This window comes from Pristiophorus japonicus, unplaced genomic scaffold (assembly GCF_044704955.1).
Source record: "Pristiophorus japonicus isolate sPriJap1 unplaced genomic scaffold, sPriJap1.hap1 HAP1_SCAFFOLD_465, whole genome shotgun sequence".
In the NCBI taxonomy this organism is placed as follows: Eukaryota; Metazoa; Chordata; class Chondrichthyes; family Pristiophoridae; genus Pristiophorus; species Pristiophorus japonicus.
Window position 1 is genome coordinate 259,010 of NW_027254369.1, and position 16,737 is coordinate 275,746.

The 16,737-nt window shown below is 49.5% G+C and overlaps 1 protein-coding gene across 3 annotated transcripts in view; it reads right to left on the reverse strand.

Moving 5' to 3' along the window:
* arhgef18b (rho/rac guanine nucleotide exchange factor (GEF) 18b) overlaps positions 1 to 16,737 on the reverse strand; it is a 242,069-nt gene that overhangs the window by 8,409 nt on the left and 216,923 nt on the right. For all 3 annotated transcript variants that reach the window (XM_070873404.1, XM_070873405.1, XM_070873406.1), the window contains 5 exons: positions 16,284 to 16,424; positions 16,046 to 16,179; positions 11,524 to 11,580; positions 10,205 to 10,252; positions 5,776 to 6,246 (listed from right to left, as the gene is read on the reverse strand). In XM_070873404.1, coding sequence (XP_070729505.1) covers positions 5,776 to 6,246; positions 10,205 to 10,252; positions 11,524 to 11,580; positions 16,046 to 16,179; positions 16,284 to 16,424 — 851 coding nt within the window. The remainder of the gene's footprint in view (positions 1 to 5,775; positions 6,247 to 10,204; positions 10,253 to 11,523; positions 11,581 to 16,045; positions 16,180 to 16,283; positions 16,425 to 16,737) is intronic.

Consider the following 16,737-nt stretch of genomic DNA (forward strand, 5'->3'; position numbering starts at 1 on the left):
CAGTGGGGCAAGAGGGGTCACACAGCCACCCCCCCCGCCCCTCCGCGCGACCATGTCCACCTCCCCCCCACCCCCGACCATGCCCACCTCCCCCCCCCCCCAACCATGCCCACCCCCCCCAACCATGCCCACCTCCCCCCCACCAACCATGCCCACCTGCTGCCCCCCTAACCATGCCCACCTCCCCCCCCCCACGCCCACCTCCCCCCCCACCAACCATGCCCACCTGCCGCCCCCCTAACCATGCCCACCTCCGCTTAAAAAGTTTTCCTTTGAAAAAGATATATAGCCATCTCTTCCCAAATGTTGGGAAGGAGGTCATTTCGGCCCATTGTGTCCTCGCCAACAGATAGAGCTACCCAGCCTAATCCCACTTTCCAGCTCTTGGTCCGTAGCCCTATAAGTTACAGCATTTCAAGTGCGTATCGAAGTACTTTTTAAATGTGGTGAGGGTTTCTGCCTCTACCTCCCTTTCAGGCAGCGAGTTCCAGAGCCCCACCACCCTCTGGGTGAAGAAGTTCCCCTCAAATCCCCTCTAAACCTCCTACCAATTACTTTAAAATTACCCTTGCGCTCATCTGAAGTCCCAATATACCTCCAACCCTCTTGGCGTAATGGCCTTTGCAGAGAGATTGGGTCTTGACTGAACCAGAGTCCCGGAGCAGAAACTCCCAGTGAAGCGAGTCCCAGCTTTGGCTCCGCTCCCGAGGACGTTCACCTCCAAGGTTCGCCCTCCAGAGGCAAGTTGCAAGCCGGCCACTGCATTTCCCAAAATAACAGAGTCCGCACCGCAAAAAGGTAATTCATTGTATCAGAGAGCTTGGGGATGTTTTGAGGACATAGAACATAGAAAATAGGAGGCAGCCATTTGGCCCTTTGAGCCTGCACCACCATTCAATATGATCATGGCTGGTCATCACCTCAGTACCCCTTTCCTATTTTCTCTCCATAATCCCTTTAGCCGTAAGGGCCATATCTAACTCCCTTTTGAATATATCTAACGAACCAGCCTCAACAACTTTCTGTGGTAAAGAATTCCACAGGTTCACCACTCTCTGGGTGAAGAAGTTTCTCCTCATCTCGGTCCTAAATGGCTTACCCCTTATCCTTAGACTGTGACCCCTGGTTCTGGACTTCCCCAACATTGGGAACATTCTTCCTGCATCTAACCTGTCCAATCCCGTCAGAATTTTATATGTTTCTATGAGATCCCCTCTCATCCTTCTAAACTCCAGTGAATACAGGCCCAGTCAATCCAGTCTCTCCTCATATGTCAGTCCTGCCATCCCAGGAATCAGTCTGGTGAATCTTCGCTGCACTCCCTCAATAGCAAGAACGTCCTTCCTCAGATTAGGAGACCAAAACTGAACACAATATTCCAGGTGAGGCCTCACCAAGACCCTGTACAGCTGCAGTAAGACCTCCCCGCTCCTATACCGTGTGTCAATGTAGGCTCATCCTTTACAAGGGGGGCGCAGTTGTCCCTGGAAAAATGTTTGGGAAAAGGGGAAGCGTCGGCCCGCGCTCGAGTCTGGACACCCTCCCGTGCAAAGGATGCGACGATGTTGAAATGCAACTCAAGTCACTGCATCGTCCAGAAGCTGGAACATTCTCCCACTGCTGGTCTGTAGCTCAGTCCCAAATGACTAGTCATCACTTGCTTTACACCGACTAACTATTCTTCACGGATGCTGTTCTGCAACGTTTACTCCAAAGACAGGCCAAATTATCCAAGGTGCATGGAACAGAAACTTTTCAATAATTCTGAGCACAAAGAGGCACTGCTGCCACCCTGTGGCCTTCTGCCTTTATCCCACAGAATACACCGTACTGCAAACCCATTTTCTAATTTTCTGAAGTCCGACACGTCACGAACAACTTACATTTATATAGCACCTTTAATGTAATAAACTGTCCCAAGGCACTCCCACAGGTGCGTTATCAAGAAAACACTAACTTTTGACAGCGAGCCATACAAGGAGATATTAGGACAGATAACCAAAATACCATTTTGAATTTGGGCCATCATCCCTTTTGTCTCTCTAATCTCTCCTGTCTTCCCTTTTGTTCTTTCTTCCCCTCCCCCTTTCAGTGCTCGTTAAGAATCTCTTCTTTCCGAACACTCTCGAGTTCTGACGCGGGGTCGTTGACCCGAAACTTTAACTCTGCTTCCTCGCCCCGGATGCTACCTGACCCGCTGAGGTTTTCAGCATTTTCGGTTTTTATTCCGGATGACCGAAAGTTTGGTCAAAGAAGCTGGCTTTAAGGAGCATTTTAAAAGGAGGAGAGAGGGGTCGAGAGGCGGTGGGGTGTAGGGAGGGAATTCCACAGCTTAGGGCCCTGGCAGCTGAAGACAATCTGTAGCAATAGTTCTGGCTGTTCTTCCTCTCCGTAATCCAGTGACTTGCAGCAGCCTCACTGCCTCCCAACTCGGGTCAATTGACGCACCACAACCCAGGGACTGAATCTGGGAACACTCGGCCCACATGGCTCTGTACCTCAACGGCTGGTACCTTCAACCAGCGAGGAGCCCCACACACAACCCAACGAGTCGATGCATTTGCGACTGGGCCGTGTTTCTATGGATTTCGCGCCCGTCCTTTTGTTAATCATCACGAGTGCACCCGCCGTTGCTCCAATCGTTTCAAAATTAAAAACGCGTGGCATTCTCGGTAAGCTTACTCTTCCAGTGTTTCTTTCACAGTGCACTGCAAGTCCCTGGTGGACTGACCTTTGGCAGCTTCTGGGGCCCAGTGCAGACCTGGAGTTTCTCCGCCTTGGAGAGTTTGACCCTTGTCCTTCAGTGTGGTGGGCATGTCTGTCCCGGCGTCGCGGTCGGGGCCAGCCTTTCCAGTACGGCTGTCGTTGCTGAAGTTGAATGTTCAGCCGTGAACTCATTGAATGGCGGTGCAGGCTAGAAGGACCGAATGGCCTACTCTGCACCTATTTTCTATGTTTCTATGTGTCCTGGGGCCAATATTTATCCCTCAACCACCGTCACTAAAAACAGATTATCTGGTCGTTATCTCGTTGCAGTTTGTGGGAGCTTGCTGTGCACAAATTGGCTGCTGCATTTCCCACGTTACAACAGTGACTACACTCCAAAAAGTACTCCATTGGCGGTGGGAAGTCCTGAGGGCGTGAAAGGCGCTATATAAATGCAAGCCTTTTTTTAAATTCAATTAAAAACCAGGCCCCAGATACCAACGGAGGTTAGATTCAACCCGCTTTATACGGAACGCGTGCAGCACAAGGTCGAAGGGTGAGCAGGGTCAGTGGCCCAGACAGTACAAGATTCATTTTAATTCGGGGAGCTTTCTGCGGCCAAACAGCCTGCTGGCACTCACTGTTCAGGCTCAGGCATGAAGGCGGCTACTTGGGCAGGGAAACCGAAAGGGCTGCCGGCAACGTTCCCTCGAAGCTGTGCAGCCCCCGGCCAGCATTTTTAATGCTCACTTTTGCACATGCGCGAAACTGTGAACAGGCCGCACATCCCCCAAAAAAGGACATGACTGCAGCCAACGAGCTGCACGTGCGCGCTGCCGGTTCGTAAGGGAGCAGGTTCGTTAAAAATGTTTTTTTTAAAAAACGCCGTGAGAGATTGGAAAAATGCCAGATCATCGGGCTGAGGGGAAAAATGCCAGCACTTCTCCGATCTTATTTCTGCTGTGGTGAACGCAATTTTAAAAATTTGAGACCCTACAGTTACAGGCAGAATACTTCTGCGCGCCTTCTAGTTCGTTGGCAGCAGTCACTCCGAAAAAAAAATGAAGGGGCTCATTGGCGACTGGCCCTGGTGGAATTGCACCCAGTCCGAGTCAGCACCTTCAGCAAAGGAGAATTGTGAATTTAGAAATAGAACGAGATTGCATTCATATAGTACCTTTAACGACTTCAGGACTTCAAAGTGTTTACAGCCAATTAAGTACTTGAGGTGTACTCACTGTTATAAAGAAGGAAACGTGGCAGCCAACTTGTGCACAATCTGTTTTAGTGATGTTGGTTGAGGGATAAATATTGGCCAGGACACAACAGGAGAAATCCCCTGCTCTTCTTTGAAATAGTGCCCGTGGGATCTTTTACATCCACCGGAGTGCAGACGGGGCCTCGGTTTAACGTCTCATCCGATAGACGACACCTCCGGTGCTCACTCAGTACTGCACTGGTGTGTCAACCTAGATTGTTGTGCTCAAGTGTCTGCAGTGGGACTTGAAGTCACGAGCTTCTGACTCAGTCACACTGAGCCACGGCTGACATGTCATCACACGGTCAGTGACACTGAGCCTCGCTGACATAAGAACGTAAGAAATAGGAGCAGGAGTAGGCCATATGGCCCCTCGAGCCTGCTCCACCATTTAATACGATCATGGCTGATCCGATCATGGACTCAGCTCCACTTCCCTGCCCGCTCCCCATAACCCCTTATTCCCTTATCAGTTAAGAAACTGTCTATTTCTGTCTTAAATTTATTCAATGTCCCAGCTTCCACAGCTCTCTGAGGCAGCGAATTCCACAGATTTACAACCCTAAGAACTTTCTCATGTCAGTTTTAAATGGGCGGCCCCTTATTCTAAGATGATGCCCTCTAGTTCTAGTCTCCCCCATCAATGGGAACATCCTCTCTGCATCCACCTCGTCAAGCCCCCTCATAATCTTATACGTTTCGATAAGATCACCTCTCATTATTCTGAATTCCACTGAGTAGAGACCCAACCTCCTCAACCTTTCCTCACAAGGTCAACCCACTCATCTCCGGAATCAACCGAGTGAAGCTTCTCTGAACTGTCTCCAAAGCAAGTATATCCTTTCGTAAATAAGGAAACCAAAACTGTACGCAGTATTCCAGGTGTGGCCTCACCAATACCCGGTATAAGTGTCGCAAGATTTTTCCATCTGCCAAATTTTTGCCCACTCACTTAGCTTGTCTATGTCCTTTTGCAGATTTTGTGTCCCCTCCTCTCACATTGTTTTTCCTCCCATCTTTGTATAACGAGCAAACTTGGCTATGCTACACTCGGTCCCTTCTTCCAAGTCATTAATATAGATTGTAAATATGTCACCATACGGTCGGTCACACTGGGCCACGGCCGAGATGTCACCATACGGTCGGTCACACTGGGCCACGGCCAAGATGTCACCATACGGTCGGTCACACTGGGCCACGGCCGAGATGTCACCACACGGTCGGTCACACTGGGCCACGGCCGAGATGTCACCACACGGTCGGTCACACTGGGCCACGGCCGAGATGTCACCACTCGGTCGGTCACACTGAGCCACGGCCGAGATGTCACCATACGGTCGGTCACACTGGGCCATGGCCGAGATGTCACCACACGGTCGGTCACACTGGGCCACGGCCGAGATGTCACCACTCGGTCAGAGTGACACTGAGCCACGGCCGAGATGTCACCACTCGGTCGGTCACACTGGGCCACGGCCGAGATGTCACCACTCGGTCGGTCAGTGACACTGGGCCACGGCCGAGATGTCACCACACGGTCAGAGTGACACTGAGCCACGGCCGACAGGTCACCACACGGTCGGTCACACTGGGCCACGGCCGACAGGTCACCACACGGTCGGTCACACTGGGCCACGGCCGAGATGTCACCACACAGTCGGTCACACTGGGCCACGGCCGAGATGTCACCACACAGTCGGTCACACTGAACCACTGCCGAGATGTCACCACACGGTCGGTCACACTGAACCACGGCTGACAGGTCACCATACGGTCGGTCATGCCAGTAGAGATGAAGCCCAAGTCATTACCTGCCCTGCTTCAGGTGGAAACATAACCGTGTTGTGCTTCAACTGCTTGCGCTGCTGCAGCTCCAGGCGCTCCCTCTCCTTCTCTACCGTTCTCTGGGACTCTCGGAGGCGCTCCAGATCCTGCTGGTACTCCTGCCGGTGTCGCTCCAGTTCCCCCTGGTCTTGAGCCAGCCGCTCCCTCAGCTGCTGCAGGCCCTCTTCGCGCTCCTGCAGCCGAGCCTCCTGCAGGTTGAGCTCACGCAGCCGCCGCTCGCGGTCCCGCTCCCACCGCTGCTGCTCCTGCCGCACCTGGTTCTGCAGCTTCTGGACGTTGGCCCGCTCCTCCCGTTGCTTCTCGAAGTTGCGCTGCTTCTCCTGCTCCAGAAGCTGGCTCCCGCGCGAGCCCGGCGCTCGGTACTGCCTGTCCCGCTCCCCACTCGCGCCCGTGCACCGCTGCATCTCGATGTAGCTGTCCTGTTGGGTGATCATAACCTGAGGAAAGCACACAGGGTACAGGCCATAAACAACCAAAGCTGCTAAATACACAGGCATAGAATGTACAAGCACAGGAGGCGGCATTTCAGCCCATCGTGTCTGCCCCATTGCTAGCTCGTCAATTGGAGCTGTCTACGCTAATCTCTGTACCCCCAGATCCCTCTTCTCCTTCACACCATTAAGACATTTATTTTCCAAGGAGTACGTGGCCTCATTCTTCCTACAAAAACGTTCCATCTCACACTTCTCTACATTGAAGTCCAGTTGCCAATTACACACCCATTCTACGAGTTTATTAATGACTTCTTGTATTTTGTCGCAGACCTCCTCTATTAACTACACCGCCCAATTTGTTAATGTCTGCATTGTACCTCTGATTCCAGAGTCCAAAGTGTTTCGGTAAATGGAGAACAACAGCACCAATGCTTGCAGAACACCTCCCACCTTTTGCCAGTCTGAGTAACTGCCTTTAATCTCAGACTCTCTCTTTTGTTTAGTAGCCAGCTTGCTATCCATTCTGCTACTTGTCTCCTGACCCCACGTGTTCTGACTGTAGTCATGAGTCTACTATCATAGAAACATAGAAAATAGGTGCAGGAGTAGGCCATTCGGCCCGTCGAGCCTGCACCACCATTCAATAAGATCATGGCTGAACATCACTTCAGTACCCCTTTCCTGCTTTCTCTCCATACCTCTTGATCCCTTTAGCCGTAAGGGCCATATCTAACTCCCTCTTGAATATATCCAATGAACTGGCATCAACAACTCTCTGCGGCAGGGAATTCCACAGGTTAACAACTCTCTGAGTGAAGAAGTTTCTCCTCATCTCAGTCCTAAATGGCTTACCCCTTGTCCTAAGACTGTGTCCCCCTGGTTCTGGACTTCCCCAACATCGGGAACATTCTTCCCACATCTAACCTGTCCAGTCCCGTCAGAATCTTACACGTTTCTATGAGACCCCCTCTCATCCTTCTAAACACCAGTATATAAAGGCCCAGTTGATCCAGTCTCTCATGTGTCAGTCCAGCCATCCCTGGAATCAGTCTGGTGAACCTTCGCTGCACTCCCTCAATAGCAAGAACGTCCTTCCTCAGATTAGGAGACCAAAACTGTAAGAATATTCCAGGTGAGACCTCACCAAGACTCTGTACAACTGCAGTAAGACCTCACTGCTCCTATACTCAAATCCCCTCGCTATGAAGGCCAACATGCCATTTGCCTTCTTCACTGCCTGCTGTACCTGCATGCCAACTTTCAATGACTGATGAATCATGACACCCAGGTCTTGTTGCACCTCCCCTTTTCCTAATCTGCCGCCATCCAGATAATATTCTGCCTTCGTGTTTTTGCCACCAAAGTGGATAACCTCACATTTATCCACATTATACTGCATCTGCCATGCATTTGCCCACTCACCTAACCTGTCCAAGTCACCCTGCAGCCTCTTAGCGTCCTCCTCACAGCTCACACCGCCACCCAGCTTAGCGTCATCTGCAAACTTGGAGATATTGCACTCAATTCCTTCATCTAAATCATTAATGTATATTGTAAATAGCTGGGGTCCCAGCACTGAGCCCTGCAGCACTCCACTAGTCACTGCCCCCCATTCCGAAAAGGACCCATTTATCCCGAGTCTCTGCTTCCTGTCTGCCAACCAATTCTCTATCCACGCCAGTACATTACCCCCAATACCATGTGCTTTGATTTTGCACACCAATCTCTTATGTGGGACCTTGTCAAAGGCCTTTTGAAAATCCAAATACACCACATCCACTGGTTCTCCCTTGTCCACTCTACTAGTTACACCCTCAAAAAATTCCAGAAGATTTGTCAAGCATGATTTCCCTTTCACAAATCCAGTGACTTGGACCGATCCTGTCACTGCTTTTCACATGTGCTATTTCATCCTTAATAATTGATTCCAACATTTTCCCCATTACTGATGTCAGGCTAACCAGTCTATAAATACCCATTTTCTCTCTCCCTCCTTTTTTTAAAAAGTGGTGTTACATTAACTACCCTCCAGTCCATAGGAACTGTTTAGGTCAATAGACTGTTGGAAAATGATCACCAATGCATCCACTATTTCTAGGGCCACTTCCTTAAATACTCTGGGATACAGACAATCAGGCCCCGGAGATTTATCTGCCTTCAATCCCATCAATTTCCCCAACACAATTTCCCACCTAAAGGATATCCTTCAGTTCCTCCTTTTCACTAGACACTCGGCCCCCTAGTATTTCCAGAAGGTTATTTGTGTCTTCCTTCATGAAGCCAGAACCAAAGTATTTGGTCAATTGGTCTGCCATTTTTTTGTTCCCTATTATAAATTCACCTGAGTCCGACTGCAAGGGACCTACGTTTGTCTTCACTAATCTTTTTCTCTTCACATATCTATAGAAGCTTTTGCAGTCAGTTTTTGTTCCCTGCAAGCTTCCCCTCGTATTCTATTTCCCCCCTCCTAATTAAACCCTTTGTCCTCTTCTGCTGAATTCTAAATTCTCCCAGTCCTCAGGTTTGCTGCTTTTTCTGGCCAATTTATATGCCTCTTTCTTGGATCTAACACTATCCTTAATTTCCCTTGTTAGCCACGGTTGAGCGATCTTCCCCGTTTTATTTTTACTCCAGACAGGGATGTACAATTGTTGAAGTTCATCCACGTGATCTATAAATGTTTGCCATTGCCTATCCACCGTCAACCCTTTAAGTATCATTCGCCAGTACATCAAAACATTATCTCACTGAATCGTTTAAAATTCTGACAGGGCGCGTCAGGGTAGATGTAGGGAGGATGTTTCCTCTCGCTGAGGAGTCTAGAACCAGGGTCACGGTCTCAGAATAAAGGGTCAGCTATTTAGGAATGAGATGAGGAGAAACTTCTTCACTCAGAGGGTGGTGAATCTTTGGAATTCTCTACCCCAGAGGGTTATGGAAGCTGAGTCGTTGAGTATATTCAAGGCTGAGATCGATAGATTTTTGGACTCTAGGGGCATCATCACAAGATGGGGATAGTGCAGGAAAGCAGAGTTGAGGTAAAAGATCAGCCATGATCTTATTGAATGGCACAGCAGGCTCAAGGGGCCGAATCATAGAAGTTTACAGCACGAAAGGAGGCCATTTCGGCCTATCGTGTCCGTGTCAGCCAACAAGAGGCTATTCAACCTAATCCCACTTTCCAGCTCGATGTCCGTAACCCCGCAAGTTACGGCACTTCAAGTACACATCCTTTTAAATACGGTGAGCGTTTCTACCTCTACCACCCTTTCAGGCAATGAGTTCCAGACCCCATATAACCCTCTGGGTGAAGAAATTTCCCCTCAAATCCCCTCTAAACCTTCTGCCAATTACTTTAAATTTATGCCACCTGATTGTTGACCCCTCTGCTAAGGGAAATAGGCCCTTTCTATCCACTCTATCTAAGCCCCTCATAATTTTATACACCTCAATGAGATCTCCCCTCAGCCTCCTCTGTTCCAAGGAAAACAAACCCAGCCTATCCAATCTGTCCTCATCGCGAAGATTCTCCACTCCCAGCAACATCCTCGTAAATCTCCTCTGTACCCTCTCCAGTGCAATTAGAATGGCCTATGCCTGCTCCTAATTCTTTTGTTTTAAGCCTTTTAGAAATTTAAATATATTACATCTACTGCATTACATTTATCCATTCTTTCTGTTACTTCTTCAAAGTATTTAACTGTGTGAGTCAGACAAGGGGGCACAAAGTTCAACGTAGTGAATGGATATCAGCCAGTCTTTCATTCAAAGGGTGACTCTTGGATACAGTTGGGCCAGCAAAACCCTGAACTGATTTAGTTATCCCTTGATGCTGTGACAGAGTGGGGTGGGAGGATTACAGGTGCTCACTGGATGGATGTGCTATGATGGGGTGAATGCCCTTACTCATCTGTGTCCATGTTCTGACCTTGTTCTAGCAGAATTATGTTAAAACACTTACCTTCAGCTTGTACAGCAGATGAGTCAGCAACTGCACGCTCTGTGCCAACTAGAGAGAAAAACAGACATCTGTTAGAAAGACAAATTAGGTAAATTTCCTACATTGAGAACCTTACTGTTTAGATCAAAGTTTGCCTAAAGTGCTATTTTCCTGCGGGTCGGTTTTATTGCCAAGTCTGTACATTTTTCCACAGTCCCCTCTTGCTCCTCATAAGCTGCAAATGTATTGCCCAATACACCCTTCTTCCATCCTAAATGTGGTAAACCAGTGACTCAAATCGCTCATCTCCCACTTTAACATTCTTTCTCAAGACCTGAAAATCACAGATCTCCTCATTCCCCTCATCCATCCATCCCCTCACCCCAATCCATCCATCTTTCACCCCCCCCCCCCCAATCCATCCCTCCCCCCCCCCACTAATCAATCCAACCCCCCCCACTAATCAATCCAAACCCCCCACTAATCAATCCCCCCTCCATCTATCCCCCCCAAACCATCCCTTCTCACCTCTTCCCCCCCCCCCCCCATTCTATCCACCCCCCCCAGAGTTTTCTCTTCCTCCAACAGGCTTTTAAAACCCACGTTTGGTGACACCTCACCATTACTGCTTCATTTATTTCATCATCTCTCCTACTCTTTGCAAACTTGGTTGGATCCTGCCCAATGTTGCCTGTAACTTTGTTTGGCGTCACGCAGCCCTTTAAGGGGCTGTGCTGGCCATGCAAAGTACCCCGCACGCGCCGTTTGTCATTGAAAAGCCGGCTGCGTGCGGTTCCTGGAGCGCTGCGCAACTTACAGGGAATATTGGTCTTGCTATTATATTATAAAAAAAATATATATATTTAAATTCATTCACGGGATGTGGGCGTCACTGGAAAAGCTTATAACCCATCCCTTGAGAAGGTGGTGGTGAGCCGCCTCCTTGAACCGCTGCAGTCCGTGTGGTGAAGGTGCTCCCACAGTGCTGTTAGGGAGGGAGTTCCAGGATTTTGACCCAACGACCATGAAGGAACAGCCGATATATTTCCAAGTCAGGATGGCAGGGAACTTGGTGTTCCTAGGCACATGCTTCCCTTGTCCCTCTAGGTGGTGGAGGTCGTGGGTTTGGGAAGTGCTGCCAAAGAAGCCTTGGCGAGTTGCTGCAGTGCATCTTGTAGATGGTACACACTGCAGCCAGGGGGCGCCGGTGGTGGAGGGAGTGAACGTTTAGACCTACAGATACCCATTCTGAACAATTACAAAAATATCTTTCCTTTTATTATTTGAGTTTCAGATTCCATTGCCCTGTTTTATCAAACTTATTCACAAAAGAATCTTACCTCTGCATCATGCAGCACGCTGCTATTACTATTGCTGTACCACCGGGACAGGTCACTCTGAAAGAGAGGGAATGGAATCACCAAGTTAGACACTGTCAGAGAATGGCCAAATGGGGGCTTCTGTAATACCTGGTCAATTCGACATCTGCTCCGACCAGTGCAGTGGCAGGAAGACTTGCTGCAAAATCTTGCGGCTAATGCTGGCACCAAACGCCCGATATTTAAAACGTTAATCTCTCCGCGCAAAGGGGGTTGGAGTACAAGAGTAATGAAGTTTTACCCGTCTCCTGTGCACTGATGCTCGCGGATTAACCGCGTTTCCCCACTTTATACCTATGCCGACTAATTATGGAAGGAAAATCTGCCCCTCATTTCTACGTCTCAATGTGGGAGATATGATGGTCATTAAATTCTCATCAGTGGCAAAGCAATTAGGAGAATGAGTCACAATCCCATCTTTCGTTATTCTGTCCTGTCCCCAGATTTTAAATGATGCAGCCCCACCCTCTGATAAAATCATTACGAATCTGAACTAGTAATTTTGATCCTTTAGAGAAAAGAATACGAAGATAAGAAATAGGAGGAGTAGGCCATTCGGCCCCTCGAGCCTGCTCTGCCATTCAATGAGATCATGGCTGATCTTACTCCACTTATCCCCATATCCCTTGATTCCCCTAGAGTCCACAAATCCATCTATCTCAGCCTTGAATACACTTAATGACTGAGCAGCCACAGCCCTTTGGGGCAGAAGATTCACAAGCCTCTGAGTAAAGAAATTCCTCCTCATCTCAGACTTAGATTGCCGACCGCTTATCCCATGTTCTAGACTCTCCAGCCAAGGGAAACAACCTCTCAGCATCTATCCTGTCAATCCCCCTCAGAATCTTATATGTTTCAATGAGATCACCTCTCATCCTTCTAAAGTCGAGTGTAGGCCCAATCTACTCAATCTCTCCTCATAGGACAACTCTCTCATCCCGGGGATCAATCTAGTGAACCTTCATTGCATTGCTTCTAAGGCAATTATGTCCTTTCAGAGATAAGACCTAAACTATGCACAGTACTCCAGGTGTGGTCTCACCAAAGCCACGTAGAATTGTAGTAAGACTTCCTTACTCTTATGCTCCAACTCCCTTGCAATAAAGGCCAACATACCATTTGCCTTCCTGATTGCTTGCTGTACATGCATACTAACTCGTGTTTCCTGTACAAGGACACTCAGATCTCTCAATAGTTTCTCACCATTTGAAAAAATATTCTGTTTTTCTATTCTTCCTACCGAAGTGAGTAACCTAACAGTTCCTATCGTTATACTCCGTCTGCCACCTTATTGTCCACTCACTTAAACCTGTCTTTTTCCCTTTGCAGCCTCATTCTGTCCTCCTCACAGATTGCTTTCCCACCTAGCTTTGTATTGTCAGCAAACTTGGATATATTCTACTCGGTCCCTTAATCTGAATCATTAGTACAGATTGTAAATAGCCGAGATCCAAGCACTGATCCTTGCAGCATCCCACCAGTTACAGCCTGCCAAATGACCCGACTATTTTCTGTCCATTAACCAACCCTCTACCCATGCTAATATATTACCCCATAAGCCATGAGCCCTTTTCATTGAGGTCATCTCTCATTCTTCTAAACTCTGCTCAATCTCTCCTCATTAGGACAATCCTCCCCCTCCTAGGAATCAGTCTAGTGAACCTTTGTTGCACTCCCTCTAAGACAAGTATATCCTTTCTTTAGGTAAGGAGACTAAAACTGTACAACAGTACTCCAGGCGTGGGCTCACCAAGGCTCTATGGGCCCAAGTTCCCACATGATTTGCGCCTGATTTTTAGGAGCAACTGGTGGAGAACGGACTATCTTAGAAATCGCAATTCTCCACATTTTTTTTTCTGCAGTTCTAGTCAGGTAGAACAGTTCTACTTTGGAACAGAATTTTTTCTTCAAAAGGGGGAGTGTCCGGCCACTGACGCCTGATTTGAAAGTTTCCACAATGAAAACGTACTTCAAACTAAAGTAGAATGGAGCAAGTGAAGATTTTTGTAGAACTGAAAAAACCTGTTCTACACATTAAAAAAAATCTGGCGCAGGTTACAAATTAGGCGTCCAGAACGAGGTGGGGGGGGGAGGGGGAAAGGGAACTCATTAAATTCTACAATAAATCCTTACTTATACTTCTACAAATATTATACAAATAAATCCAACCTGAATAAACATTTATAAGCCAAGAAAAGATTAAATAAACCATCTTCCTACCTGTGTGAAAGTGCTTCAGCCAGGGAGAATTCTGCAGCCGTTCGTGTCGCTGAGTGGGAGGGAGAGGGGGAAGAGAGGGAGGGAGGGAGAGGGGGAAGAGAGGGAGGGAGGGAGAGGGGGAAGAGAGGGAGGGAAAGAGAGGGAGGGAAAGAGAGGGAGGGAAAGAGAGGGAGGGAAAGAGAGGGAGGGAGGGAGGGAGGGAGGGAGGGAGGGAGGGAGGGAGGGAGGGAGGGAGGGAGGGAGGGAGGGAGGGAGGGAGGGAGGGAGGGAGGGAGGGAGGGAGGGAGGGAGGGAGGGAGGGAGGGAGGGAGGGAGGGAGGGAGGGAGGGAGGGAGGGAGGGAGGGAGGGAGGGAGGGAGGGAGGGAGGGAGGGAGGGAGAGAGGGTGTCGGGTCGGGGGGCGGAGAGGAGCGGGTGTCGGGTCTGGTCGGGAGGGTTTGCGGGTGTCGGGTCTGGTCCGGAGGCAGGGGGGAGCGGGTGTCGGGTCCGGGGCGGGGGAGTAGGAGCTGGCCGTGGGAGGAGCCTCATTCACGCAGCCCCAGTGAGGCCATTCAGCCAGGGCTAGGGGCTGCGTGCTTCGGGCCCCTCCCACAGTTCAGCGCCTGGAGCTACTGCACTTGCATGCCCACTGTAGCGCATGTGCAGAGGTCCCGGCACTGTTTTCAGCACAGGGACCTGGCTCCGCCCCCCCACAGCTCGTGCTGGCTGCACCGAGGGCCAGAGGACCTGCAAGTAAGGTGGAGAATACCGAGGATTTTTTTAGGCGCCGTTTTAGGCACGAAAAACGGGCGCCCAGCTCGGAGGGGCGCTCGTTTTTTTTCTTGTGGAAACTTGGGCCCTATATATCTGCAATAAGACTTCTTCACTCTTGTACTCCAATCTTTTTGTAATAAAGGCCAACACACCATTTGCTTTCCTGCAGCCTCCCCTGCTGACTCAATCAGTAGCTGAGCCACACAGACACGCAAGTTCCTATGTCGAGTCCCTGGTATGCTCGGTTAGCTTATCTGAACTAAGATAGTGGCAGGGCTGCTACAATTGACTCTTACCCCTGATCAGGGAGGAGAAAAAAATAACAGTTATTGTTAGTGTTCAAAACATTGGGGCTGTTTTTGTTAGAACAGGAGGTTACGCAAGGTGATTTGATAGGTGTTTAAAATCATGACGGGATGGGACAGAGTAGAGAGAAACAGACTCTAGTGATGGAGGGGTCAATCACTCGGACAAGGGGCCATAGATACAAGATTAAATGCAGGAGGTTTAGGACAGAGCAGGAGGAACTGTTACACAGAGGGTTGTGGGGCGTTGGAATAAATTGGTGGAGTTAGTGACTGTCGCAGAGACAGAGTCAACATTTCAGAGTGGGTTAGATAGGTGGTTGAAGGAAAGGGAAATAAAGGGATATGGGAACAGGGCGGCGGCAACAACTTGTATTTAAATAGCACCTTTAATGTAGTAAAACATTCCAAGGCGCTTCACAGGAGTGTTAGAAGACAAAACAAATAAATTTGACACCGAGCCACATAAGAAATTACGGCAGGTGACCAAAAGCTTGGTCAAAGAGGTAGGTTATAAGGAGCGTCTTAAAAGGAGGAAAGAGAGGTAAAGAGCGGAGAGGTTTAGGGAGGGAGCTCCAGAGCTTGGGGCCTAGGCAGCTGAAGACACGGCCACCAATGGTGGAGCGATTAAAATCAGGGATGCTCAAGAGGGCAGAATTTGATGAAAGCAGACATCTCGGGGGTGGGGGGTGTGGGGTAGTGAGGCTGAAGGAGATTACAGAGATAGGGAGGGGTGAGGCCATGGAGTGATATGTAAACAAGGGTGAGAAATTTTGAAAACAAGGCGTTGCTCAACCGTGAGCCAATGAAGGTCAGCGAGCACAGGGGTGATGGGTGAGCAGGGCTTGCTGAGAGTTAGGACATGGGCTGCCGAGTTTTGGATGACCTCAAGTTTACGTAGGGTAGAATGTGGGAGGGCAGCCAGGAGTGCGGGGGCCACACGGGATTAGGCATAATGCTCACGTGGAGATTGACACCAAGACGGACTAGTTGGGCTGAATGGCCTATTGTAATTTCTATGCAATTCGTGATTTCTGTGATATACAGGATAATTACTATTTGCACCATTCATCAGCTAGGAAGGGGAATGCATTGACTGCCCGTCAAAGGTCAGCACAATAGAGCTTATTGTTGGGGAAGTAATGGGAAACATGGTGGACACGGGGATGAAAACTCAACGCTAAAGGCTCTTTAGGGTTACCATACCGTCTGTGCACTCTCGCTCTCGCTGCACATGTCCTGCAGTTGGGGATCGGAGTTCGCCCGAGAACCGGCCTTTTCCTTCACCTTCAGCTCGCTGCTAGAAGACAGAGTGTTCGACTTTTTCTTGATGGAGCCATCTGAGAGTGGAGAGAGAAGCCGAGAATGGGAAAACTGGAGACCTGAAACGAGAGACCACGCTGCAACTTCCACGGAGCCGCTGGCCACGGCCAGCCCAACTTACCTTTGCTCGGAACGGCGCAACTGCTGTCGTAGCCTCCGAAAGTCTCCGCTCGTCGTGGCAACCCCGAGGACCCCAAGCTGTCCTCCGACTGCCAGCTTATGCTGCTGGGCCGAGTGGCAATCAGGTTCTGAAGGTTCTCAACTGGAAGGGTGAAAGGTCATGCTCGTTATGCAGGACTTGGGAAAAGACCCCCCCCTCCCCCCTCCCCGACAGTCTGCGCTCACAGTGGCCAGTCCCCCGCCTTTCTAAACGCTGTAACATTTAGTGTGCATGAATAGCAAACAAAGACACTATTCACAAAGAATGCCTGCTGGCTTCTTTCTTGACTTGGCTCCACAACAGCCCCCCCCCCCCCCCCACCCCCAAGAGATATCTGTGCCCCTCTAATTCTGGTACCCTGAACATCCCTGATTTCCATCGCTCCACCATTGGCGGCCATGTCTTCACTGCCTGG